The sequence below is a fragment of the Sander vitreus genome, chromosome 4, assembly GCF_031162955.1.
Source record: "Sander vitreus isolate 19-12246 chromosome 4, sanVit1, whole genome shotgun sequence".
NCBI lineage: Eukaryota > Metazoa > Chordata > Actinopteri > Perciformes > Percidae > Sander > Sander vitreus.
Genome location: NC_135858.1, coordinates 1,719,715 through 1,746,672, shown reverse-complemented (window position 1 = coordinate 1,746,672; position 26,958 = coordinate 1,719,715). Strand labels below are relative to the sequence as shown.

The 26,958-nt window shown below is 42.9% G+C and overlaps 1 protein-coding gene across 3 annotated transcripts in view; it reads left to right on the top strand.

The window, feature by feature from the left end:
- Positions 1-26,958, top strand: part of iqsec1b (IQ motif and Sec7 domain ArfGEF 1b) — a 112,836-nt gene that overhangs the window by 59,631 nt on the left and 26,247 nt on the right. The window contains exon 1 of one of the 3 annotated variants that reach the window (XM_078247664.1): positions 20,776-20,960. The exons of the other annotated variants lie outside the window; for them this stretch is intronic. Within the exon in view, the coding sequence (XP_078103790.1) occupies positions 20,902-20,960 (59 nt within the window). The 5' untranslated portion in view covers positions 20,776-20,901. Of the gene's footprint in view, positions 1-20,775; positions 20,961-26,958 lie in introns of those variants that run through there. 3 annotated transcript variants of the gene reach the window in all.

Here is a 26,958-nt window from a genome sequence, read left to right as displayed (position 1 = left end):
TGAAAGCCCCAAATTCCACGTAGGGAGGGTGGTTGGGGGGGTGGATGGGTCAAACAACACAGGACTTTCACCCCGGGGCCTGGGCTTCATATCCCCGTGTCACGTTTCCTAAACCCGTCGCTTTCTTCTTTTCCTAAACCCAACTGTCCCGTTCTCATTCCGCGTGTCACGGAAACGTACCTTCGATCTTTTCCTTAACCTAACTGTGTCAAAAGTGACGCCAATTATCCCGACTAAGCACGTTTAGATAAAGCGCGTTTCGATTTGACGCTAAAGGCGACTTTTAGCATCAATAACAACGCCATAGGCAGCTGACCAAGCGTCCGTATTTTACGAGATGGGAATACGATGGGAGTGAGGATGTGTTGTCAGAACACAAGACAAAATAAGAGTTCACTTGCAAAATGTAATGTGCAAAATAATCGTTTTTCTCGATTACATTGTTGCGATCGTTAGGAGCAAAAATCGAAATCAAAATTTAATTAATTGCACAGCCCTACCACCGTCTACCCATAAGACCTTGCATTTTGTGACATTGAACATTTGCATTGCATGACATTGCAGCCCGGTTCATGGCTGCTGGTTACAGCACTTTCGCTCAATACTGGATCAATATCAAAGATTTTTGTTCACATTAGTCACTTCAAAAATGTAATTGAATAGTAAATTGAATCCAGGTTGGGAAATACTGAAAAAAAACCTTTTAGTTCTGCCGTAAATGTACTTAGTTACAAACACATACACGTTTAACTGACACTGTGGTTAGAAAGTAAAGTACATTTACTCAAGTAAAGTTTTAAGGTACTGAAAATTTCTATTCCACCACATCTCACAGGTAAATATTGTACTTTTTTCTCTGTGTGTTTGTGTGTGTTTCTGCTGTTTTCTGTGTCTTGTGTCATCTATGTACCTACATGTTCTCTTTTCTGTTTTGGTGTGTGTGTGTGTGTGTGTGTGAGTTTGTTTAACTATATTCGTGGGGTCCAAAAACCGGGAGTCCACCTTGTGGGGTCCCGACAGCTTTGTGGGGCCAAAATGCTGGACCCCACAAGGTTAAAGGGCTGTTTGAGGGTTAAGACTTGGTTTTAGGATTAGGGTTAGAATTAGGTTATGGTTAGGGTGAGGGTAAGGGTTAAGGTTAGGTATTTAGTTGTGATGGTTAAGGTTAGCGTAAGGGGCTAGGGAATGCATTATGTCAATGACGGGTCCCAATGACGGTAGTGCCACAAACCTGTGTTTGTGTGTGTGCGTGTGTGTGTGTGTGTGTGTGTGTGTGTGTGTGTGTACAGCTACAGATGTGTTGTGTGGGGCATCTACAGTCCAAAATTAATTCAGACATCCTCCTGAAGTCAACAAGTCTTTCAAAACATACGACAAAATGGGTAGTTTATTTCTACCCTCTAAGGTTATGTTCACACTTGCTGTCTTTTTTTGGAACTGCCAGCGTCTGTTTTACATTATTATCCTATGGAGTAAACCATGTTTTTTTGCAGGTCAGGGCATCTTTTTGAAGTTGAACATGACGTAGTTTCATTTCTTCCGTAAAGTTAAAATAAACCTCTTTGTTATTTTTGTATTTTTAAATGTCCTGTGAATGTCCTGTGCTTGTGTGACTCATGCACCACCCCTTACTTGCACAAAATTTGAAATTCTGTGCTCGTTTACTTCGTCACCTTACCTACTGCTTTGCTCCTGTCATAATTACTACGGCAACTAGAGGGCACCGCTACTATCAGTGTAAATATGTGTCATAATTGCTGCTTGAACAAACCACTTAAGGTGCCTTTTTCAGGGGAGGACAGTCTGCCTAAAGCTTGGTGATGTAGTGATTATTTGATGGAAATGTGTTGGCTACCATTTTGTTGTCTTGGAAAAATGGCTTCTTTCGCTTCTTTTGTTAAATGCAAAAACTGGGTTTATAATTCCCAAAGTAAGTTTGTAGTATTACTTACCAATACTAACAAAATATCAAATGATACCCAGCCATACAGTTAAAATAATAGTTATTTCCATTGTGTGTTCCCTCAAAGGTCAGCACTGTCAGTATACAGTTTGCATTTGGACAAAGGCACACATTCACATGTCCGAGTTCACAAAATGTTAACTCTATAAAATTGACTTCAGATTGCGGTAAACAATCCAGCTCCTCAAGCAAATCCGCAAAAATGCAGACATTTAGATGAATTGGCAATATGATCACTTCATTATTTGTCATTAAAATATGAGATCTTGATTAACAAACTTCACATTTCTTCACATTTTAAGGCATCTCTGAACAAAATTTTACATCTGACCAAATAAATTGCACCCAAAGAACTGAAACTGATTATGTAGCCCAGTGATAAGATGGTTCAGCCAGTGTGCATGCGGATTACAATCTGTTTATGCATGCCCAGCATTAGCCCAGTGGGTGTCTGGGATTGGTGTCAACAGGTTGCCATAAGGCCCGGTAACATGTGGCAGGGAAAAGCTGCAGGGGATTATTCTGCTGGTGCTCTGTCTCTTAGATTTATTACCACCATTATTGTCGGCAGACATTACAGGCGTTCTGGAGATGCTGTAACTCGTGAACGATGGTGTGTCATATTGTTTTAGTTTCACTGTTGCAACCAGGCTGCAGTTACAAGTGAACTATTGCTCCTAAACATGACAGCATAGCCACTATACAAGAGAATAGTCCACATGCTATCACAAGTTGTGGCTGTAGTGAACATTAGGATAAAAGATTGATGCTAGTTTCCTTTGGGGTGAAATCCTTTTTATACTGTAATAGTATTACACATTGTAACACAATGTAACACATTTTGGATGTGTAATTTGGGTCTGCAGAGACTGACTGACATATTTTCTTGTGAAAAAAGTTGTTTTAACCTCAGATCGAAGAGACTTGCAGGCCCTGATAAACAGGTACTTGAGTTGAGTAGCCCTCATTTCCTGCCATCTTTCTCCCGTTGACCATAGAAAAGAAATACTTCTATCTTCTCATTGTTCTACTTTGGAATATCACCCATGCTTTAAAGGGGTCTTTCTAACAACATAGCATACAGTATGTAACATATCAGAGGTGTAGGTGGTAGTACTGTAAGTTGCAGTCGTGTGTTTTCCCACTTGTGGTACAGGCCTGCGTTTGCTTTCTAACCAAGATGGCCATGGTGATTTTGGCTTGGTTGCTGGCTTTTCCGTGTGTTCCTACCGCAGAAAAACACTTCCAGAGGTTAAGATGACCAGCTCCCAAAACACTGGAATATGAAGAAAGGGGATGCAATGCAGGATGTACCTCTGGATACCAGAGTGGCTGATTAGTAGGGTTTGTAGGTTTTTTTTAGGATATCGGTGCTAAAGCAATTCTTTAAAAACGGTGCCGGTGACTGAACGGTGCCTGAACAGATAAAAAAAGAAGAGCACAAAAGACAGTCGGTGGCATTAAAGAACGGCTTGTTTATTGCTAAGGCCATATGGTTAAATTTAAATGATTTATTTAAAATGTAATAATAACTTATAACAATAACTTAATTCACTAAACAATTGCTGTTAAACGACATAAAGAAGAACCACTAGATGGCAGAAGCGTACTTTACAACAATTTTGAATGCACCTTGAGCTTACAAAGTGCGCTTAAACGCACCATTAAGTCTAGTCGGTGTTGTTTCCCCAACAACTCCTATTCCGGCAGTGTCCACGGTGTCTTGAGCTTGAGCTTACAAGATGCACTTAAATGCACCATTAAGTCTAGTCGATGTTGTTTCTCTGACAACTCCAACTCCAGCAGTGTCAACGGTGTCTCAAAGTGCAGCTAGTCTCCTCTGTGTCTTTAGCTGCAGACTATTGGATGTCCCGGTGTTGGAATCCTTTCCAGTGAAACACAGCCACATGTAAGACCATTTAGCTGTCAGCATTTTAATTGTGTTTAAGCCAGCTACTAGCTAACGGGTAGGCTAACGTTACCTGCTGCCAAATATAATGTTAACTAGCGTCACATGCAGTGATACTTCTGCTGCCTGTAACGTTAGTTTCAGAGCAGCGCAGGCATTCAAGTGGCACCAAAATAAGGCACTATAATCCACATTCATTCAGTCATTCGGTCCGGTAGATACCGGCCGTTTAGACCATATTGGCACCAGAGTTTCGGAACCCAACCCTACGTTGTTAGTGGGCCCTCCAGAACCGCCTCATGATGAACACCAACATTGAATTCAACTTCAAAATTGTGCTACAGTTATTTTCTAGAAATACTTTTTTGCATTCCTTTGTTGTTTTTAATATCCATTGAAATACACATGACACATTTACTGTAAATGGTTACAGTTCGGCTTCATACTGGTGATAATCTCTTTCCATGGAAAGGAAACAATGTGGTGTTTTTAAGTGAAGATATAACCTCAGGGAAGGGAAGTACACAGTAGGGAGGAGTGATCCTACCTGGCGATTACGTTAACATGGCAGGGGCAGGCCCTGTCAGGCTGTTCAGTTGGCAGATATTCAGATGCCGCATTCATCCCCTCAGGACACAGAAACTCCTGTCTAAGGGGAATTCCTGCTTTTTGAGTCACCAACTAAAGTCTTCAAAAAACAACCAGAGGTACGGTAGTCACCAGTTCCTCCCAGTCCACTCTCTCCACCTCCCACAGTCGAACTCGGGGTTGACAAATAGTTGGTAGGGTCATGTGGAGCTCACCTCGCTAAAAAGCTGACAAATGGTTAAATGGTTTGTGGAAAATAATGACTTGAATGGAGTACAGAAATGTTCCTTCCTGTTCTTTTTGATATACCGCACTGTTCAACCTTTTCATTCTTTAAAAACAATTACCAATTCCTCTTCATGACATCCATTTTTTTCTAGCCTGGGGAAATAACTTCTGCTGACTGTTCATATCATATTTCACTGTATGGAAAGTTGCTGAAATTTTAGTATTCCTCAACATGAAATTGATCCTTTACGGTGCTGAGGCTGTGTATTAGAGGTCTTTCAGCATTAATTTCCACACTGACACACGAATGAAGCAGGTTGACACCGCTGACAAATAAGGCACATAAATATTGTACTTTATATATATTCTGTCATCCATGTAATCATGAGAGGCAAATGCAGCAGAAGCATTTGGCTTCCCTTTCTTGGAAAAGCAGCAGTAGTCACACGTTTCACACCGTGGCACAGGAGATGATTGTTCCGTATGACAGCAGCATGACTTGTTGTTTGGTACCCACCCAGCTTGCCTGCTCAGATTTGTTTGGGAGGTTTAACTTCTTATTTTTAGACAGCTAGAACATATCATAGACCAGGGGTCTTCAATGTTTTTTAAGCCTTGGACCCCTTACATGAAAAGAGACGGAGCAGGGACCCCCTACTACATCACAACATTATCTGTGGATGTTAGTGACTACCTTACCTAAAGGCCAGTATCATCAGCTGATTTATATTTGCTAATAATATGTTGGCTTCATGTATTTTTGACAATACTGATAATAAAAGAAATAATTTGGTGGCTTCCGTGCAGTAGCTCCGAGGACCCCCTAGGGCTCCCGAATCCCCTGTTGAAGATATCTCTCCTGGACAGAAGCGCAACAAGCAAACACAAGCTGTTGTCACAGTGGACTGTGGAGCAGGAGGGCCCCTCTGTCTCGAGATATGTAGAGGAAGTACTAGTTCAAAAGGTTAGCAGAGGTCATATCTGAAAAGGGAAGTGTTCAAGGGGCAGAAAATGGATCTCTGGGTCCAGGAAGAGTCAACCAGATGTCACTTCATCACAAGGTCTAAGTGCTAAAGATATTTTAAAACACAGTAAGCATTTTAGTGGCCCCTGCTTGGCCCCAGCTTGGCCAAGCCTTAAAACAGATCAGACATATTCCTCTTTAATCTTCCTGTTCAACGTGCTGTCTTAAATGTCTTTAAAATAACTTATCGCTTCTGTTTCACTTATGCTAACTGGCAGTGTTTGTTGGTATGCATGAGGTGTAGTTTGGACCTGTTTGTGTTGCTCATAAAGACGAATATTGACAGCTCTGCCAGATGGGACTCACAGCACAATTAGTCTCATTACAAATGCTGCATGGACCTACAGGACAGAATACGCTTGCCAACATGGATCAGAATAGCAAATGCGGCATTTAGTGGCTTAGCAACAATTTGTGCCTGAGCATGATTTAAGGGGGACATTTCTAAGTCTGCATCAGCAAATTTATGTGGCAAATTGTGCAGACTCATATGATCAGGCCACTGCGTTAGTTTTACAGTATGTTTCTGTAGATTGTGTAATGGCTTGTAAGCTCTTTGCTGATAATCCTTCAGGGCGGAAGCTAGAGAGATTCTGTATAGTAAGAGTAAAAAATGTTTCCATCTGGAGTGCAGCAGAACGAGCTTAAACCACACATTTTACACACTATTACCTTTTAACATTCCTATGGCTTAACAATTGCATGGATGTATACATCCAGCAGACATGAATCAACAGCGGCGTTTATTTGAAGTTGTGTTTCTCACCACCTGGTGAATGTAAGTCCCATATTCACTCTCCTTTTTGCTTGTTTTTGGTCTCCACTAAGGGGTGTCATTGATTTTAAATCGAAAATGGATCGATCAGGATCAACGATTCCACCAGTATTTGTTTCTCTCTTCACCCCTGCCTACTTGCGCAAATCTGACAAAAAAAAACACCAATAGACACAGCGTAGCTTACCGGCTGGTAGCATGCAGCTAAAGACACAGGGTAACGTTAGCTTACCGGTAGCTTGCAGCTGCACTTTTCTAGACACCATGGCCACTGCTGGAGAGATTTGAAGAAACAACAGAACTGGAAAATCCTCCTGCTTCCCTGAAGTCACCACTGTCGCAACATTTTGCCTTCTCTGGGAGTAAGTTATGTAAACAAACGACGAACGTAAAACATGCTGGCTTCAATGGGGAATTCATCTGTTAGTTCGTCACTATGAGCGACAGTTTTTACGTTACACATGGTAACTTATTAATACAAACATTTAAATAAAAGAAACTATATATAACAAAAGTGATTAGTAGAGCTTTAAATATTGTTTGGGAGTGTGGTTTCTGTAGCATAGATCATGCTAATGACCAGCAGAGTTAAATGTGAGAAAAGGTGCTTTGTCTTTCTCTGTCTCATTACTTTCTGGCTCACTCTATTATTTATCGAGGCTTAAGTATTTGTAATTAGATAAAAAATTAAAACTGCATTCAGCCTCTCAGGCCATTCAAGTGTCTCATAGGCTGTCTCATGAATACTGAGCTATATTTGCTCCTTCAATATTTAACCATAACTCAGTGGGAGTGGCCCACACTGAAGTACTTCCCCATTTCTTTAAGTTCACCTAGGGTGTCGACTGACAGGAAGAAAAGAGAGCTCTACGCGCCACGTTCTGGTTATGTGATACCAGCATGTAGTGCAGTTAAAGAAATAGAGAAGTATTTGGTGTCAGATGAATAATATTTACACTGACGTGACAACTGGAAGAGATTATTGTGGGAGAAAACGCTGCGTAGAGTTTCAGTTTTAGGAGGGTGTCATTGAAAGCCAAAAATAATCCCCAATCAGCCAGGGTAATCAAGTGTGTGTGTCACACCAGGCTGCCACTCCCTTCCCCTGACAGGCGGGCACACACAGCCGGCACAACCTTTCTTCCATTTCAGCCTCACGGCTCTCCTTGGCAGAGGTGAAAACTCCAGCAGGAGGGCAGGGGGGCCATGCAGGAAAGAGAAAGGCATCCTTTATTGTAGATGCCAACTTAAACAGCGCCCAGAGCAAGCGAGTAGACAGAGGTGTTGCCTGTCCTTCAATAGCCTCAGTGTGTGTTCTACACCACAGAAAAAAAGGGACGGAGCAGGAGCTGTAGGAGGAAAAAGCCAGCCAGGGTGGTGTCTGACAGCAACAGATCCATGCTCAGGCTGGAAATCCATCAGTGTGAAAGAGAGGAGTTCTGTAGTCAATCGTTTGGAAATCTTTCTGGAATTAAAACTATCCAGTTCTAGTCAGGTTATTCTAGGTTAAAACAGGCCAGGAGTCAGTTGTACTTCACCTGAGCTTCTGTACAATGAAGGTAAGTTTATGTCTGCCATCCGTAATCTTCCTGTGGGTTGATTTGATTTTTAAACCCTCTGGTAGGGTTGCACGATATGAGGAAACTATGCAATAACATTGTTAAATATAGCGATAACGATATTACTTTCGATAAATAAACAGATATTAAAGTGTACTCAGTTCTGCTGCTTGCAGTATTCTGCTAAAATACCACAAATTGCTTGTTGAATAAAAAAAAAAAAAAAAAAACATTGTTTTATTGAACACATTGAACATTGAAATGAACATAAAAGGCACCACTGAAAACAAATGGCAGAAATAAAGGTATATTTATGTTCTCTGAGGACCTTTTCACACCTGAAAGTCTGAACCAAGGTCCAGACCAAGGTTCCTGTTTTTGTATACATTTGATCCGGTTAGTTTCCCACTGCAGTTATGCAAGCACACTAAAGAACTCTATGCCATGAATATCAAATTTATACGTTTTAAAGTGCAGTTTTCTACTCATATTTTCTTTCAACTAACTCAAAAAATCTCTAAGTGTGTTTCGCGATATGTCGCAGCCTTTTGTGATGTGTTTGTTGCGCAAGTTGATATCACGATAACGATTAAAAAAACGATATATTGTGCAGCCCTACCGTCTTGCATCTCTGGTATCCTTCATTTAGCCACTGTGCTGCATAGAGAAACTTGTTTTCTTTACATTATAATGCAGAATGACATTTAATTTTCTGTTAGAGGCTTATTTCCATTTATTTTTCTTATCCTGTCTGACATTTTGGGGACTGTCCTGTTAGGCCTGAACCAGATGGGGTTCTACTTCTCCCCTTGTGGTAGATAATAGATGACCCTCCCCTTCATTTTTTTTTCTTTGTCGTGTGCCCTGCAGCAGATGATGTACAGCTGCTCCTCCTGTTCTCCCAATTCCTTTCCCTCACTTGGATAAAATGCCCTTGAAAGCAGCAGGGGCAGCAGGCGGATCCATAGCTTGTCATGGCCACTCAGCTAGGATCTCAGACTGCATAATTTTTGCCCTGATGTTCCTGCTTGGAAGGGACAGTGTAGGGTACTGCCCATCAGTCACTTTGGCAGCAGCACTGCCCACACAGTGTCAGCGATGAGCAATGGATGGCAGGAAAGGGATGTAAATGGGAGGGAGAGAAAGAAGGACCTGTGGGGTTATGCAGCAAATTCCGCCTTCCTTCATTTCTCCCTTCTTTCCCTGTTCACCTCTGGCCTGGTCAGTCCATCATACAGTTGATAGGTTGTTGTTGTTGGTGGTGGTGGTGGTGGTGGTGTAGGCAGGCGTTTTGCCACTACAAAAAGTGGAATTTAAGAACTACTTAAGTACCTTTTTAAAACGTTTAATACAATGTTGACTTGTATGAACATTCACAGGCGAATTCATAAAAGGATAAACCTGCACAAATTAGACAAAACAAAACTGAAAAGGATGACAACCCAGCTACCCCCCCCCCCCCCCCCCCACCCACCTCCACCCCCCTTACTGCACTGCCAAGGAAATAGTGTCTCGATTCTCCTGCGCTATTTGCACATATTTAAATTAGTTAATGTGCAACATTTGGCGCAAAAATTGGCCCCCTTTCTTTCTGGGGTGGGTCCCACGATACAATACTCATGTCATGATAAGTTAATAATTGGATTTTAAAAAATATTGTGATATTCTCTCTGCCATTTTTCTGCCTACTGCTGTAATACCATTAGCACCATATCTTTTGTGAGTCGGACTTTGAGGCGGATAGCGGTTGCAAGTGATGTGGAATTCATCGTCCTATCAGCAGCTGCAATCCATTCTTTGGGAGCCCATCAGTGTTCCCATCAAATGAGTTTTGCAAACTAATTTCACCCCTAGAGGGTGTAATAAGTTGGAACAGAGGGACACAGTTTCTGCAGAAGTGTCTGGAATATTCAGGGGAATGTAAACTTAGTAGCATCAAAGTTCTCCACTCCACCTGGAATTAAATCTTTTTTCACCCAAATAGTATGCCGCACCTGGTGCAGGGAACAAACGTTTTCACATACAGAGCTGAAGACAGACCAAAGACAGACACTCAACTAACATATTGAGTCACTTTCTGGGTGTTTGTGTAGCTGTAAGGCGCTGCGCCAGACGGCCCACAGTCTTGGACACTCAATAAGAAACATAATAAATTCCATGAAAACCTCAAACCACATTAAACCACATATAACTCCTGCATATGTGCAATGTACAATGCTGTCCAACAAATGTAACTACCCACCTCAGCCTCTCAGTGTCTATTCTATTACTAAGTAGATAGTCTCGCATTGCCAGACCTTCCTCCACAGCGCTGCGGAGGAGGGTCTGGCAGTCCAAACAGCATTCCGGGATGGGAGAAAAACGTTCTCTGGTTTATTGCCATTTCTTTAAACCAATCACAATCATCATGAGCGGCGCTAAGCTCCGTACGGAGCCCCGGCGCCTCTGCAAAATAGCCTCGGGAAGGAACTTGTTTTGGTGGAACGTGTACGTTCAAAAGTTGTTTTAGTCGTGCAACAGAAAACTCAGATTGGACAGATAGTCTAGCTATCTGTCTGGATTTACCCTGCAGAGATCTGAGGAGCAGCTAACCATAGTCCTCAGAAATCCACCGGAGGTTAGAACGCCAACACAAAGGAAGAGGAAGGTAACGGACATCCGGCCAAAAAGAGGGACATCCGGCATACGTTCCGGCGGCACCAGAGCAATCTCGGAAGTGGAATGTCGTCGACTACTTAGTGATAAAGTTGTTTACCACAGCATTTCACTAGGGCTACATTTACATTGCTACTCTTGCTACATTTACACTTCACATTCACACTGCTCTGGTGTTTCAAACCAACACTGACGCCAATGTTTTGCCTCCTGTTTACCCTGGCACAAGCATGCCCAGTACACGAGAAAGTTGATGAAATATGTGGTCTGGGCGTGTTAATTTAAACGGAGATTAGTTCTTCTACTGGAGCTAAAAGCACTTTTTCTCCTTCACACATAGCCGGTGTCCAGCCATTCTCAGACACAGTCTGGGCACGCTCAGCCGGGCTGCTCTTCCTGGAGGAGCAAAATGTTTATGAATACAAATGAAGCAGCGGTGCCTCAGGTCTACGTCACTGCGAGGCTCTCATCTATTTCCAGTGCAAACATGTCAGGATCTGTTGTGTGTCCCTTGCGAGGCAAAGACATCTTGACTGCACGTGACGAGGGAGATCAGCTGATTGTGAATGTACACTTACTGAATGTTATCTAGCATGACTTGGCTGAAATCTGATTGTTTAGGGCAGTGGTTCTCAACCTGGGGGTCACCAGCACCAACCTCATTATTCTGGAGTTTTTTATGGACAAAATCTCAGTTGGGCTTCCCGAGCCGGTCGATGTTGCAGTGTCACACTGTATCTATGGATGACATCTGAAAAATTCTTCCTGTCTTGAGTCATAAGATAGCATGAGGGTAGCTGAGATTGTCTGCACAGCGCTCAGACCTGACAATAACAAATACCGAAGATAGGCGTTGATGATAAAAGCTCAAAAACAGAAAGTAAAACCTTACCAACATCAAAGGCATGATGCTGATTGATTTTGAGTAAGAGGCAGAGCCATATCTTATTTTCTGTAACTGAGATTACATCTGCCTGGATTTCTGGTTTATTTGAGTCATTTTGGCCACCATTCCTATCAGTAACAATAGCGTTGTACTCACAAAGTTCATTGCTGGGATCTGAGAATGAGCATACCTGCAAACTTAGAAGGGCTGAAAACGGTGACACATTGTATACCCCCTAGCATTGTTCCTGACTTCATTTAAAATTAATATGCAGATCTTTAGTTATTTAAGTTTAAGTCATTTTTATTAAGAATTGTTGTCATGTACAGTCGGAAAGTAGTGACAAAGATTTGGTATAAATGTCGAGAGTTTTGTCTCATACTTTGGCCAGCATGACCATGAAATGGGTATTAAATTGCATTCTTTGTGTTAGTAAAAAGGTCTTAAACTTCTTAGGGTGTTTTCACACCTGTAATTCATTTGCTCTGCTCCTTGGAGCTGGAGGTCCTTGGAGCGTTTTCCTCTTGGTTCAGTTTCGTTTCACACAGAGAAAGATCCAAGCGAACCAAAATGCGTCACGACAAACCACTCAATTTGGTTCACTTCTCTTTTTGGTCGGATGTGTCTGGGGGCAGGAGCAAGAAAGTAAACACAGGAAGAAGGTCCTGTGTTCTGGACTACTGTAGTGCATATTTCTCGCATCTCCACGTATTCATTAAAATAATTTTCCAGACATTGTTTCGTGAGTGACATTATTACTACTACTTCGCTACTATTACTACTTCGCTCTGCTCTATCGGTGTCTGTCTCCAACTTTAGCGGCAGCTAGTTTGACCCCGGATATGCGAATGATGGACGGCGAGCAAGACCGCAGTCTATTTCTGAGAGAGAAACACTGCAAGCTTTCTGCTCTGCCACATCACAGATTGTAAAGCACACCCTTCAGGAGACATTAGCTCACACTTGCGACGTACACCTGGGCCACGGTCAGCCACAACACAACGTAGCAACGTGTTTATTTAAACTGAAACAGTGGTGCGTTGAACACCCTGCTGTGTGTTCAAGTGCTCTGCCTTTTTATTACCACGAGTTTACAGACACAGTAGTGACGTCACTACTGTCGTCATTACTGTGACACAGCCACTTAACGAGAGACACACCCATCAAACAAGAGAAAACATACCTCAAAGCTCTACCTCAAAAGTCTTAGTTTGTCCCACCAAGGAAGCATGGGAGATAAGTGAGGAAATCATGCAAGGAGAGAGGAAACGAGGCATTTCTTTGAACTAATCACAGTCGTCTTGGGCGGTGTTAAGCACCGGAGAAAAGCCGCGGTGCCGCTGCAAAATAGGCTCGGGAAGGAACTTGTTTTGGTGGAACATGTGTACGTTCAAAAGTAGTTTTAGTCGTGCAACAGAAAACTCAGATTGGACAGATAGTCTAGCTAGCTGTCTGGATTTACCCTGCAGAGATCTGAGGAGCAGTTAACCATAGTCCTCATAAACCGACCACAGTTTAAAATGCCAACACAAAGGACGCCCAAGGCAACGGATATCCGGCCTAAATTAGTGAAATCTGGCAGATTTTCCGGCGGCAACGGAGCAATCCCGGAAGTGGAACATCAAGGATATGGACTAGGGTGTGGGTGATGCAGCTGGAGGCCGGCCAATCGCTGCCTAGATCTTAGTTTTTTATGTCAAAATGAACATGTCTATAAACAGGACATGACTCTTACACAGAAGATAATAATAAATGTGCTGACATACTGTATTATTGGTGTGCCCTACGTACAAAAACATGCTCCAGTCTTTGCTCCAAGTTGGAAAACAGCATTTGTTGTTGTTTAAATAGCGTATCTCTCGTTTGTATACATTTAGCTCTGGCTCATAATTAAGGTGAACTGGATTGTAGAAAGAATTAGGTCAATTATAATTTCATTTTCCATGCAAGAACAAACACACCAGAACCAACCCTGGAAACGTAAATGCTGCTCTTTTGAAACACAATCGCAATCCAACAGGTACATGGTGCAGCCTCTGTATCATATGGTGCCATGTAATTGCATATTTGTCTGTGCTCCCTGTTGAAAATGTGCCTCCCCAGTGCCTCTGTGCGGTGAATCTCAGCGAGCCTCTTGTGTCTCTAATCGGCGCTGCTGTTGTTTTCGGCGGCAGGCCGTAGCATCTGGGGACGCTACGGCCCCAGATGCAGTTGTATGGGCGGAGTTAGCAACGTCTATCAGCTGTGCGGCTTCCAGGAAGGCTGCTCTCTTGTGTACCCTCGCTCATAGCTCCTCAGAGATCCCTCCTCGATCATAGCTCCTCAGAGATCCCTCCTCGATCATAGCTCCTCGCTCCTTTGAGACTTGAAGGGCATTGAGACAGCCCTTTTCGAAGTAGGGGCAAAACAACTTCCGGTTCAGCCGAGGACCGAGAAGCAAGGAGCTATCAAATGAGGAAATGGAGGGCGCCTTTATATAAAGGTTTATTCCTTGACGCAGCAGCCGCAGGTTCGACTCCACCCTGCGGCCCTTTGCTGCGTCATTCCCCCTCTCAAACCCCTTTCATGTCTTCAGCTGTCCTATATAAATAAAGGCCTAAAATGCCCAAAAAATATCTTAAAAAATAGATAAGGGAAGTGAGATCCAGCCATGTCGTTCAACCAGGAAACCGTAGCAAAACAGTGCACATCATTTTGAGATTGAACATGCCCCTGGTAGTTGGGTTACATCACGTTTTCACCACAAACAAAACGTACCGAAGTTTGTTTGTAACCGGGCCGAGAGAGCCGGTTGTTTTGGTCCGCAGACGAGTGCGATTGCAGTGTTCACACCTGCCCAAACGGAAAAACTGATCAGTTCAACTGCCTTTTCTGCCGAAGGTGGGACATCGGGTTGGTGTGTCAGAGCCTTAAAATGAACCCCTGCAGAAACCCTGTACGCTTTGTGTCCTCTGTAAACGTCCTTCACTGTTTAAATCCTGACTTTCCGGTTGAACTTAAATAGTACAGGGGGGCTTACTTTCGGTTTTACCTTGTGGTTTTGATAATCCGGCTAAACTGTCTGTTTGTTTACTGTCTGATCCTCTGACTGCTTGTGTTGCTTGCTCCGTCAGACTTTGTTACAGCGATGTTACAGTACAAAGATAATCAAACCTAATGTGAAACGATGGAAAATACTATGAAAATAAGACAGAAGTGTACCAGCTGAAACAATCCTTTAAACCTACCTCAGCCTGTGTCTGAGGTTGCTCAGTATTTCCTTCTCACTACAATGCTGTGGCTTATTGGTGTTGGTTTGGCACTAGAGCCTATAGACAGCTCAGGAACAGGACAGGAACAGGATGGAGGAAGAGTTACAGCAGGAGGATTAACAGAGATAAGCTGAATAACTGCACACTGGTCAGAGGGGCTACCACAGCAGAGCATAAACAGTAGTTATCTGACCGTGAATCTGGAGGGCGGAGCTTCTCAAGGGGGAGTTGTATTGGTTTGGCAGTAGAGTTCAAATATCAACAATCTTTGCGCAGCATCGCTTACTGCACCTTTAAGTAAATCCTCTCTCTCTCTCTCTCTCTCTCGCTCTCTCTCTCTCTTTCTCTCTCTGTCTCTCTCCCTCTCTCTCTCTCTGGTGGAAAGGCTTGAGGTTGAGAGGGCAAGGCCATTGCCTCCCTCTGAAGGCCACACGTGGGTGGGTTGTGAGCTCAGGGATTACAGGGTTGAAGTGGAGCCAAACAGCTTTAAAGCCAGAGACACAGTCAGCCTGCTGGGCCGGGCTGGGGCCACGCTCGGTCTGAGGTGTGGGCGAGACTACCTGAGAGTCTGGCTAGTCCACATAGCATTGGGGGATGGGAGGAAAATGTGCTCTGGTTTATTGGCATTTCTTTGAACTAATCACAGTCGTCTTGGGCGGTGTTAAGCACCGGAGAAAAGCCGCGGTGCCGCTGCAAAATAGGCTCGGGAAGGAACTTGTTTTGGTGAAACATGTGTACGTTCAAAAGTAGTTTTAGTCGTGCAACAGAAAACTCAGATTGGACAGATAGTCTAGCTAGCTGTCTGGATTTACCCTGCAGAGATCTGAGGAGCAGTTAACCATAGTCCTCATAAACCGACCACAGTTTAAAATGCCAACACAAAGGATGCCCAAGGCAACGGATATCCGGCCTAAATTAGTGAAATCTGGCAGATTTTCCGGCGGCAACGGAGCAATCCCGGAAGTGGAACATCAAGGATATGGACTAGGGTGTGGGTGATGCAGCTGGAGGCCGGCCAATCGCTGCCTAGATCTTAGTTTTTTATGTCAAAATGAACGTTTCTATAAACAGGACATGACTCTTACACAGAAGATAATAATAAATGTGCTGACATACTGTATTATTGGTGTGCCCTACGTACAAAAACATGCTCCAGTCTTTGCTCCAAGTTGGAAAACAGCATTTGTTGTTGTTTAAATAGCGTGTCTCTCGTTTGTATACATTTAGCTCTGGCTCATAATTAAGGTGAACTGGATTGTAGAAAGAATTAGGTCAATTATAATTTCATTTTCCAAGCAAGAACAAACACACCAGAACCAACCTTGGAAACGTAAATGCTGCTCTTTTGAAACACAATCGCAATCCAACAGGTACATGGTGCAGCCTCTGTATCATATGGTGCCATGTAATTGCATATTTGTCTGTGCTCCCTGTTGAAAATGTGCCTCCCCAGTGCCTCTGTGCGGTGAATCTCAGCGAGCCTCTTGTGTCTCTAATCGGCGCTGCTGTTGTTTTCGGCGGCAGGCCGTAGCATCTGGGGAGGTGGCCGTGCAGACACATTTGTCTCCAGCTACCCCACTCACACAGGCTGATCATTTTACTTATCAAGTGGAGCAGAAAGTGCAGGGTCTGTCAACAACTCTATTTTTGTCCCTGCTGGATGAGCACGTCAATGCTGGGGGAGTGGCATGTTGTCACTCCAAATGTGGGAGGAGGTAAGCAGGGAGGGGCAGAGAGATTTGGATATTGTAGCCAGAGTCAGAGGGGTTCGGTTTAAGAGGAGAGTAGTTTCGCATTGCCAGACCTATCTCGACACCGCTGCAGAGTAAGGTCTGGCTACACAACAGAAGCATTCTGGGATAGGAGAAAAAAACGCTCTGGGTCGTTTGCATTTCTTTAAACCAATCACAATCAAACAAACAAGTTAAATAGTCTCGGGAAGGGTGCCGTTGCAGGAGGTGAGCCCTAGTCTTGCATTGCCAGACCTATCTCCACAGCACTGTGAAATAAGGCCTGGTTACACCACAGATACATTCTGGGATAGGTGAGAAAACTCTGGATGCAGCGACGGTGCCTCTGCAAAATAGTCTCAGGAAGGAACTTGTTTTGGTGGAACATTTGCACCCTGCAAAAGAAAACTCCACATACAATATTACATGAAGTTAACTGTTGACACAATACAGTAACGTGAGCTATTTAAATTAGCTGATACATGGTTAAATGTAATTTGCCCTTACCAGTGTATCACTGTGTGTTCTTCCTTCATAGCAATCTCCACCAATCGGTCACAAAACATCCCAGTTAGAGAGGAAATGCCGTAAACATATTCTTTGTAATTCTTTCCAATCATTCACCAAAAGAACCAAGCAGGCCTGCCTTGTTGCACGATCCAATTGTTCTTCACAACTTGCCATTTTCAGCGTGTAGCTCGCTAGCTCAAAGTTTGTTGTTGTGTACTGAAGCGAAGGGATTCTGAGAATGGCAACACACAGAGAGCGGAAAGCGAGGGGGGCAAAGCATGACATCCAGCAGATGTCACGTTTTATCCTGAAAATGTACTTCCGTTGATCCAGACTGAAAGGAGAGTAGTGTCTTTACTGGTGGTTATACTTGGACCGGAGCTGTGACACCCTCTGTCCAGCCTGCTGAGGAGCTGCAGCTGATGTAAGGATTAATACACGGACAACAGTTCCTGCTGTTTCCATTTGGAGTCTGGGCAGTGTGTGACAGGTGTGTCTGTAACACAGGCCCTTAAAAGGTCCCTGCAAACTCACTTTGAAAGCACTCGGTTTAGAATAATTCAGCTATTCTAGAAGGACCAGCTGTTTGATGCATTCCTCTGTGGCTTTTTTAAGTGCGACGATAGATAGAAGCACAAAGCAATCAGTACAGTGACATAGACGCAAGTAATCTGACTATAATGAAAGAATGGCAATATACAACTACCAGTTCCAGCCATTTTTTAGACACATAACTCAAACATAACTCAAGTAATGTTTTCAGTTATTCTTGTCATGAACAGCCTATTCTGGTTTCTTCAGGTGTTGTCATTCTACACACGCACCTCAAAGGTCATGAGGGGAACCCGATGCAAAGTGGTTTGTTTGAAAGCAGCATAGTTAGCAGTGGTGGAATAACACAACTTTACTTTTACGCTGTGTTGAAGGGTACTAGTGACCATAAACTCATTGCCTTTCTCCCTGGTCACTAGGACCTGTTCCCAAAATGAACAGTGTTTGTGTTGTGCTTAATCCTTAATTTCAGTATAATGGTTTAGTTTGTTTGATAAATTATCATTTGATCTGTATAAAATGACATAGCTGGTGCTGGGCAATCCTAAGGTGTAGAACAATAGGACGGATCCATTATATCAATACATATAATGCTGATATATAATTAGCGGCTAAATACAACCTGCAACTGCCGCTCGGACTTTATCGTTCTATGACACTATGCGTTCACGTTACAGCGCTTTACTATAGTATAAAATACTTTTTGAATATTTTACACTGTAAACCTCTGATGTAAATGTACAGCTAAAATCTCACAGTATCTCACAGTTTTAATGTTATGCAGGAACATACTGTAAATGGCAATGCATTCTGGGTGAAAATAACATTACAGCACTATCTGCGAATGTTACAGATTACAGGTATTTACTGTTAATACCAGTGTATCTTGGGAAAATAAAGGAAAATGTGGCAATTACACTGCAGCTAGTATATTACCAAATACTGTAGAAACTGAATGTCTATTTACAGTAAAATACTGTAAACTATAAAAACTGTATGCTTACTGTAAATTAACAGTAGTTTAGTGGCGAAGCTGCTGCCGGTATATTACTGTAAATTTACGGTGAAAAGTTTTACAGTGCTAAGATAGTTCTGCAGTGAATTACATTTTTTTGTGGCATTTGTAGGCCTTTATTATTGACAGGACAGCTTAGACTTGAAAGGTGAGAGAGAGGGGGAATGACATGCAGCAAAGGGCCGCAGGTCAGAACCCAACTCACAGCCGCTGCGTCAAGGACTGAGCCTCTGTATATGGGCGCGTACTCTACCTGGTGAGCTACCCAGGTAACCGTGAATCACATTTTTATAGTATCATGGGTGCTTATTGTCATGGGTGCCCATATATGTATAAGTAGTAATATCAGCAGTAACTGATCTAGGGAAATGTAAGGGTATTTTTCAGATACTTACCTGTGCATGTGGTAGGGTCCAATTAAGTGAGGCTGAGATGTTTGAGTGTCTTCAGGAGAAGGAGAGAGAGATTAAAGAGTTGGAAGCTTGCTGAGAGGTTGTCATTTCATTTGTCTGATGTTATTTTGCCTCAATTTGATTTAGTGTGCCTCCCCTGTAGCATGTGGCACAGATTCAGACTCATTTGTGAGATAAAAATACATCACTCCTCTCCTAACTGCTGTACAGTCTGGCTATTCACTATCAAGATAGAGATAAGAGGGACAAAAATAACCCAAGGTCTGATCAAAGGCAGCTGTCTCACACTATCTCGCTCTCAGTCAAACAGATGTAGTGGGTGTTAACAGCTGCAGCTTTACCTTAAGAACCACGGTCATCCTTAATGCTAAAGAGAACCAACTGGCTTAGATAGTGCTGCACTTTGCTGAATGTTTAAAGTAGTGTCTAACCTCAGCTAAACTCAGATTTGATTGGGCCAAGGATCAAAACTTTGTCACAATGTCAGGTCTTATTCAGTTTTGTACATCACTTGGGATTTGGATTTGGGTTTTTTATTGTATTACTTTCAGCTTTGCGCCATTAAGAGATCATATTTTCTGGCACTGGTCAAGATCTCCCTGATCTACATAGTTAGCATTGTCCAGAGTTGCACTTCCAGAATGGAGGGTCAGGGAATTATTGTCCACATTTGTCCTCTGAGAGATCATCTTAACTCATTTTATGATTACCTCTACATTCCCAGTGTCTCTCTGCTGCACTTTACATGAACCTTCACCATATGGGAAACATTTAGCTCTTTTTATTAAGCTCTGTAACGGCCCATGAGAGAGGCACCAGCTCCCTCTTCACTCTTGCTTATTTTATACTGTAATTAGGATTATTTCCCATGTTATATAGAGTCATTAAGAATATATTCATCAAATATGTATAAACGTAACCAGAGGTTAAAGTGCAAAATCAGACATTTCTAAGGGCCTTACCGTCATGGTGGGTCCCTACCCAAACTAAACCTATTAGCTGTGTTATCTCAGCGCTTTACGCTGCATGGTTGCTTTGGTTTGATAACATCTGTGGTCCACTTGATACACGCCCGTTGTTTGGGTAATGATGTCATTATATGGAAATAGATAGGCCCCTCACTGCTCACTTTTTGGGCCGAGGCAGGGGAATAGGAGTGGGGGGAAATCACCCTAAACATCAGCACAGAGATGGGAGGGGATGTGAGTCAAACATTCCCTATTAGCTTGGTTATTTGTTTAAAGAATAGCTTGGTGGGTCAACTGGCCAAGCAGCTGCTGCTTCTTCTGCGTCTGTTAGAAGACTGTGGTGGTGATAGTATCGTTTTAAGCACTCTTTGTAAGCCTTTGATCAGCAGTTGTAAAGTAGTGATTATCAGTTACTGTTTACGTCTTCCATATGAAGCTGGAGGTTGACATATGAGGTCAGTTATACCAAGTTAAAGCTCACATTGCTGCAGCTAAAATGGTATATCCAGGGGTTTCCCCAGGCTTTAACCTTACCGCCCAGATTCTAATAAAGCCCATCTGATGCTATCACCGCCAGAGCTTGCTCAATCTCTCTTCCATTTTTTCTTCTTACTTGTTGACCCTTCCTGTGTAAGACCCTCCTCATCCATGGGGCACCAGTGCTCCCGCTGCCACACGACCCAGTTTCCTCTGGAGGAATTCCCTCCCTCTTCCTGCGAACGCCCCTACTCATAAGGCTCTGAAGAAAGGCCAGAGCTAGAGAAGTGTCCGAGAGTGAGGCTGTGTGGTTAGGCTGCAAAGCTACATTTAACCCAGGGATGGAGTAACAGAGGGCACGGTGGTGATGGGTCTGGTGTAGGGACTCAGACGGCAACATGTGGTGTCTGCAGTGTGCCTCTGACAGGTCCTTGCTGGAGCTGGAATCAGACAGCTGGTAAGCCCAACTTTGAGTGTGTGTGTGTGTGTGTGTGTGTGTGTGTGTGTGTGTGTGTGTGTGTGTGTGTGTGTGTGTGTGTTGGAGTGTTGGGAAGGTTACTTTGAAAATGTAATAGGTTACCGATTTCAAGTTAACCTATTTATAATAGTAGTGTTGGAGCCATTATGTAGCTTTGCTTTTTTGGTTTGTTTATATACCACGTTGGTGACTTTTATGCATATGCAGTTTTGTGTTTGATCACTGAGTGAAGCATTGTCACCGGAAAGCCTAAAGGTAATCAGCCAGAGGTACACAGGTGTGTGGAAAAGGGGAACGCATACAGCTTTTCACTGTGTTAGTGGCTTGAGGAGTGATATTGTTTTATTAGTGTTTAGAGGGGAAAGCAGAATAAAACCTACCTGAAACGAAATGGACATATTGAAATATACCTGTGCTACGGTGAGCGTGCATCATCATAAAAGGAACGGGTCATCGCACTGAAAGATATTTAAAATATGGAGTCTATGGACATTGATTTATTGGCAGCCCAAACCACACATCAAAGCATTTCTCCCTGTGTTGTCCCACCGCATTGGCCTAATGTAGGTCTGGTTAAAAGACTCTACAAGAAGTGTAACTTTAATTTATGGAAGTAATGTCACTTATTACATTTAAAGCAACACTAGAGAACTTTTTGTAACTTAAAATAATGTTTCCAAAATCGTTTCAGTGGTTCATCAACTCGTAACAGGGTGAACGGCACTTCATGCAATACTCTGCATTCGCTTTGCGGCTCTCTATCGGCTATAACCGCACTATGCAAGTTTGACAGATCAGGTAGCGGATCTGTAGTTCGAATGAGACCTAATGAGACAATTCCACTTCCAACCTGTAGGGGGACCGAAACAGGAAAAGTTCTCTAGTGTTGCTTTAAAGGAGGTCTAAGCGATGTTGGGTAACGGCACTTCTTGTTGACGTTCGAAGTATTTTCAAACAAAATGAGGCTAGCTCGCCCCTCCCTCCTCCTCATCCAGTACCCTCCCCCGCGCACTAACACCCCAACCCCCACCCCCAAATCCTTCTTGTCGGTTATTGGCTGAAACGCTGGAACGCTGTTTGTTATGTTTGGTGGTGCAGGTTGGCACAGTTTGTTTTTGTTGCCGTTTGTGGAGCCTGGGCTGTCTACAGTGTGTTCAGGGGACAGGCAGCTAGCAGATAGAGATGAGGAGATGTTTGCTGTATGTGACAAAAAATGTTGTAGCCTAAAATATGTGTGACATCGCTTAGAGCACCTTTCATTTCTTTTTGATTACTTTTCTAAACTTGTAATGAATGTTTTCAACCGTTAAACATTTTCAGATGGTTTTATCCGTAGCCACAGTGGCAACTCTCAGACAGCTTGAGAGGCAATTTAGCTGTCAGACGGGCAGCGCTGCAAATTCAAACAGGAGAACCAATGAAAAGCATCAGAACAGCATCAAACTTTACTACAAGGCCGTGGCTCGAAATGGCGAAAGAAGACATTGTGAACATGAAAAACATGCCAAGCAACAAAATGAATATTATTCAACATATAGTCTAGCTTTTTTACAGAAAATATTCAGATGTAACCCCCAATGTAATCATGAACAATTTCATAGGTAACTGTAATTTAACTACACATTTTATTTCCCAGTAACTGTAACGGATTACAGTTACCTTTGTAACCGTGTAATTAAATTACCGTTACGTGTAAGTTACTCCCTAACACTGGTGCTGTGTGTAGAAGTCGTTACTTTTAATGGCTGCTTCACGTGTACTTTCTCTCGGATTTGGCTCTGAATTTGTCTCATGATGCAAGTTGTACATTTCCCTAATGGTCCCTTCCTCATTCACGGACTGCTGCCAGACTTAACTGAGATCAATTGAGAAAGCATTTATTAATTGCCTTTAATGTGGTGGATTTTGTGCCAGAGTAGAGCTGCTGATAAAATTCGCAAGGAGCACACTTTGTGTAAATAAAATGTGCTTCATTTGTGATTTTCTTTTGTGCTAGTTCATTTCCCCTCTGTGTGCCAATCAAGTGAATGCAGCTGAGTCATATTATACTGTTTTTCATCCAGTGCCCTCTAACCCATATTGAATTCTGTTAGATTTTAAGAGGAACTCACTCGTGAAAAACACCCAAGGCAGCCGGTGTGAATACATAGCAAAACAAAGAAAACCAGAAAAGGCAGGTTTTATGTGCGTGAGTGGCAGGTTGGAGTAATTAATTCACCACTGCGGAGTGACAGTGAGAAGAGGCTCAATTTGAGGAAGCCTCTCAGTGGCACGAAGAGACCGTGCGTCTCCAGGGAAGCTGTTGACACCAGAGCTGTCCTCACATCACCTGCTCTCTCCGCTGGAACCATCGCATCACCTTCCACTATAAGCACATCATTAAAATTCTATTAGCCAGCAATTCATGCACAGTCATGGTAGCACTGTAACCCTTTGTGGGTGTTTGAATTGAATACTCTAATTTAATCCAAGGCAGAAGGTGCGGTGCACACCTTTTTTATGTGGATCCATTGCCAGATCTACATATCTCCACAGCGCTGTGGAGTAAGGTCTGGCTACGCCACAGATACATTCAGGGGTAGGAGAAAAAAATGCTCGGGGATGTTTGCATTTCTTTAAACCAATCGCTAAGCTACGGATGCAGCAACGGTGGCTCTGCAAAATTGTATCTGGAAAGGAACTTGTTTTGATGGAACATTTGCACCCTGCAAAAGAAAACGCCACATACAATATTAGTTAACTGATCACACAATACAGTAACGTGAGCTATTTAAATTAGCTGATACATGGTTAAACCTCCTTAGCTCTTACCAGTGTATCACCGTGTGTACTTCGTCCACAGTAATCCCACCAATCTGTCCCAAAATGTTTCAGTTAGAGAGTAAATGCCGTGAACGTATTCCTTGTAAATCTTTACCGTCATTCCCCAAAAAAAACAACCAACGAAGGGATTTTGAGAATGGCCACACACAGAGAGCAGAAGGTGTCAGGCTTTATCGTCGCCATTAATATCATATCACGGTGAAAGGTGTCTGCGTGAAGTTTGAAACCACTTTATCGGCATTGCCGTGACTCATGTGACTTCAACAAAACTGCAGAGCCGACCTGGTTTGCTCCGTCTGCACCTCTGCGCGAACGTGTGTGCATGTCAACATGCAGAGAGGACAGATAAGCTTGCACTTACTCTCAGGTACCGGAATTTGGCACTGTTTGATTTTACATGAACCAATACTCCTAGTAGTAAAACTACCGGGTTCAGTAGCCAACTCTAGGCATGACCCACCTCTGATTGGTCTGATCGGTTGGTTAGGTTAAGGCATGAGACTGAGATTGGTTAAGGTTAGGAATATGAGGGTAAGGGTTAGGGTCATGCCTTTGACTGCCCTCCGGACCCTCTGCATCCCAAATGACAGGCACACAGAATGAGCTGGTAAAAAGACAGACGGGGTCGGACGAATGACCACGACTCACTGATGCAGCTGCCCACTGGGATTTGTCCCAGTATGCCAGATGGCCAGTACACTGCTGCCTGGTAAGCAGTTTTGGGTCATTTTCGGGCCATGGTCTGTTCACTAGGGAAACTTAAATAGAACTCTTTGTAGTATAGGGTTAGTGCTTTAGTGGTACTGTCTTAAGGCAAGATAAAACAGAAACCCATTTTCTTTTAATATTATGATGACATTTCATTGCATCAATCGAGGGCAAACCCATTTTCTGTCCATGTGATGATGACTTGCAGTTTGTTGAGAATTGGGTTCCCTCTGTCTTGACATAGTCTAAGAACTTTGGACTCCCATTCGTCCTCTTCTGACCTTTTTATCCAGTTCGTTTCTGCCTTTTAAATGGGATTTTTTGTGGGAGGATATTCATTTTAATGAGGCTGGATGAATGCCTGGCTCCGACTGTAGAAGTCTTTTTTTAGTCGACAAGGATGACCAAGTCTCTCTCTCTCTCCCTCTCCATCTCTCTCTCCCTCTTTCTCTCCGCCAGTCGAAGGGAAAAAGGGAATTGAATCAGTAACACTTGGACTGCTGGGGGAAAGAGTGTGTTCGTACATATTGAAATTGAAAGTGTCTTTTATATGTTGCAAGGAATGGTTATCCTCAACCACCCTCTTTCCTATCATGGTGAAGCTATTCTTTCTTTAAACACATTGCATGGTTCTTTATTGTGTAACTAAGAGCAGAACATCTTGTTCAGGAACTCGTAATGCAACAAAACCAGCTAACGGAAGACATAAACATGCTTGACAACTAATTGCTATCATGCTTTCAGAGTACCTAGAGGCGTCTGCCTACTCTTGCTTTGAGCTGAGTGCCACATTTCAAGCATGCTAAACCTCTCTTCCATCTAAACAAATGGACATTTCCAATTAGACATCCTCTGCTGTAGCAGACGTATTACAGCCCACCTTCAGTTTTATTAAGGGGCACTTTCTGTCTGATTAGATTGGTTCCTTTTCTAATAAAATAAATGTGTTGAGGATGTATATGGAGGAGAACGAAGATGCAGAGAGGGTTTTTATAATGAGTATCGAGTGTCCAGCTCCGAGAGAAACAACCTTTCTTTCTAATGAGAGATGTTCTCTGCACGACAGAGCCTCAGCTTTCATCACTGTGACTTGACTCAAAGCCTCAAAGTCTTCCAGAAGACATGACAGCATAGATTGTTTCTCATGGCCTTGCAAAATAACTCATATTGTTTGTCAGTGCCTTCACAATCCATTAGAAATTACTGTTGCAGATATAATATTTAACCGTTCTGATCTGCCGCGGCTGTGGTCAAGGTAATTTTACATTTAGGCACAAAAGCTACATGGTAAAAGTTTGGAAAAGGGTGCAGTCATGGTTACTGTAAGAAAAAGCCAACGTTGACTGTTTCTAGGAAATGAGGGAGCCAATCTGTTTAAAGGTGCTGTAGGTAGGATTGTGAAGATCCAGGACTTAGCCAAAACATTTGAACATCGACAACTTCTCAGTCCTTCCCCCCCTTTCCGCTAAAACCCACAACGGTCTCCTAAGCCCCTCCCCCCACAAGGGAGAATGAATGCGTGTGTATGAGCAGTGATTGACACGCAGTTAGACACCCCCCCCTGGCCCTGATTGGTGCATCTGAACAGGGAGCGGTGGATTTTTGCAAATCTCACTACAGGCTGTAGGTGGAGCCAGAGGAGCCAGATTTTTTTTTAATGACCAGCTTCATGTAGTTCTACTGGAACATAGGGTCAGTTTCAGCAAATATGACAGAAAGGTAGTTTTAGAAGTTTTACCTACTGCACCTTTAACACAATCTATAAAGTTCACAAATTCACCGTAGCCTCAACCAATAGCAACAAATGTGCAACAGAGTTTTTCGGAAATGTTCCAATCCGCATGCCAAATGACCTCTTTCCCAGCCAATGGCAGGAGCACATCCTGGTATTTACGGTAGTTTTGTTGACTTTTTCCCCCATCAGCATTCGGCAAAGACCCGCCCTACCAGTGGTGGAAGAAGTATTCACACTGTAAAAATACTCTGTTACAAGTAAAAGTCCTGCATTGAAAATGTTACTTAAGTAAAAGTATGTCAAGTATCATCAGGAAAACTTAGGTTTTTTTTCCTAAGTGTTTAGTCTTTCATTTCAGCTGTACATGTAGGTCTATATATTTTTGGGTAGTTTAATTTACAATAAAACATTGTATTTTATAAACGACGTGTGTGTTTTGTCTCAATTTGTAAAGTAACTAAAGCTGTCAGGTTAATGTAGTGGAGTAAAAAGTACAATATTTCTCTCTGAAATGTAGCGGAGTAGAAGTAGAAAGTGGCATGAAAAGAAAAGACTCAAGTAAAGTAAAAGTACCTCAAATTTGTACTTAAGTATAGTACTTGAGTAAATGTTACATTCCACCACTGCGCCCTATTCTGCCTCTGATTGGCTAGTACTCGGTTCCTTATTTCACAGAATGCGGCGTGAAGGAAAAGAATAACTCTGCCTGAG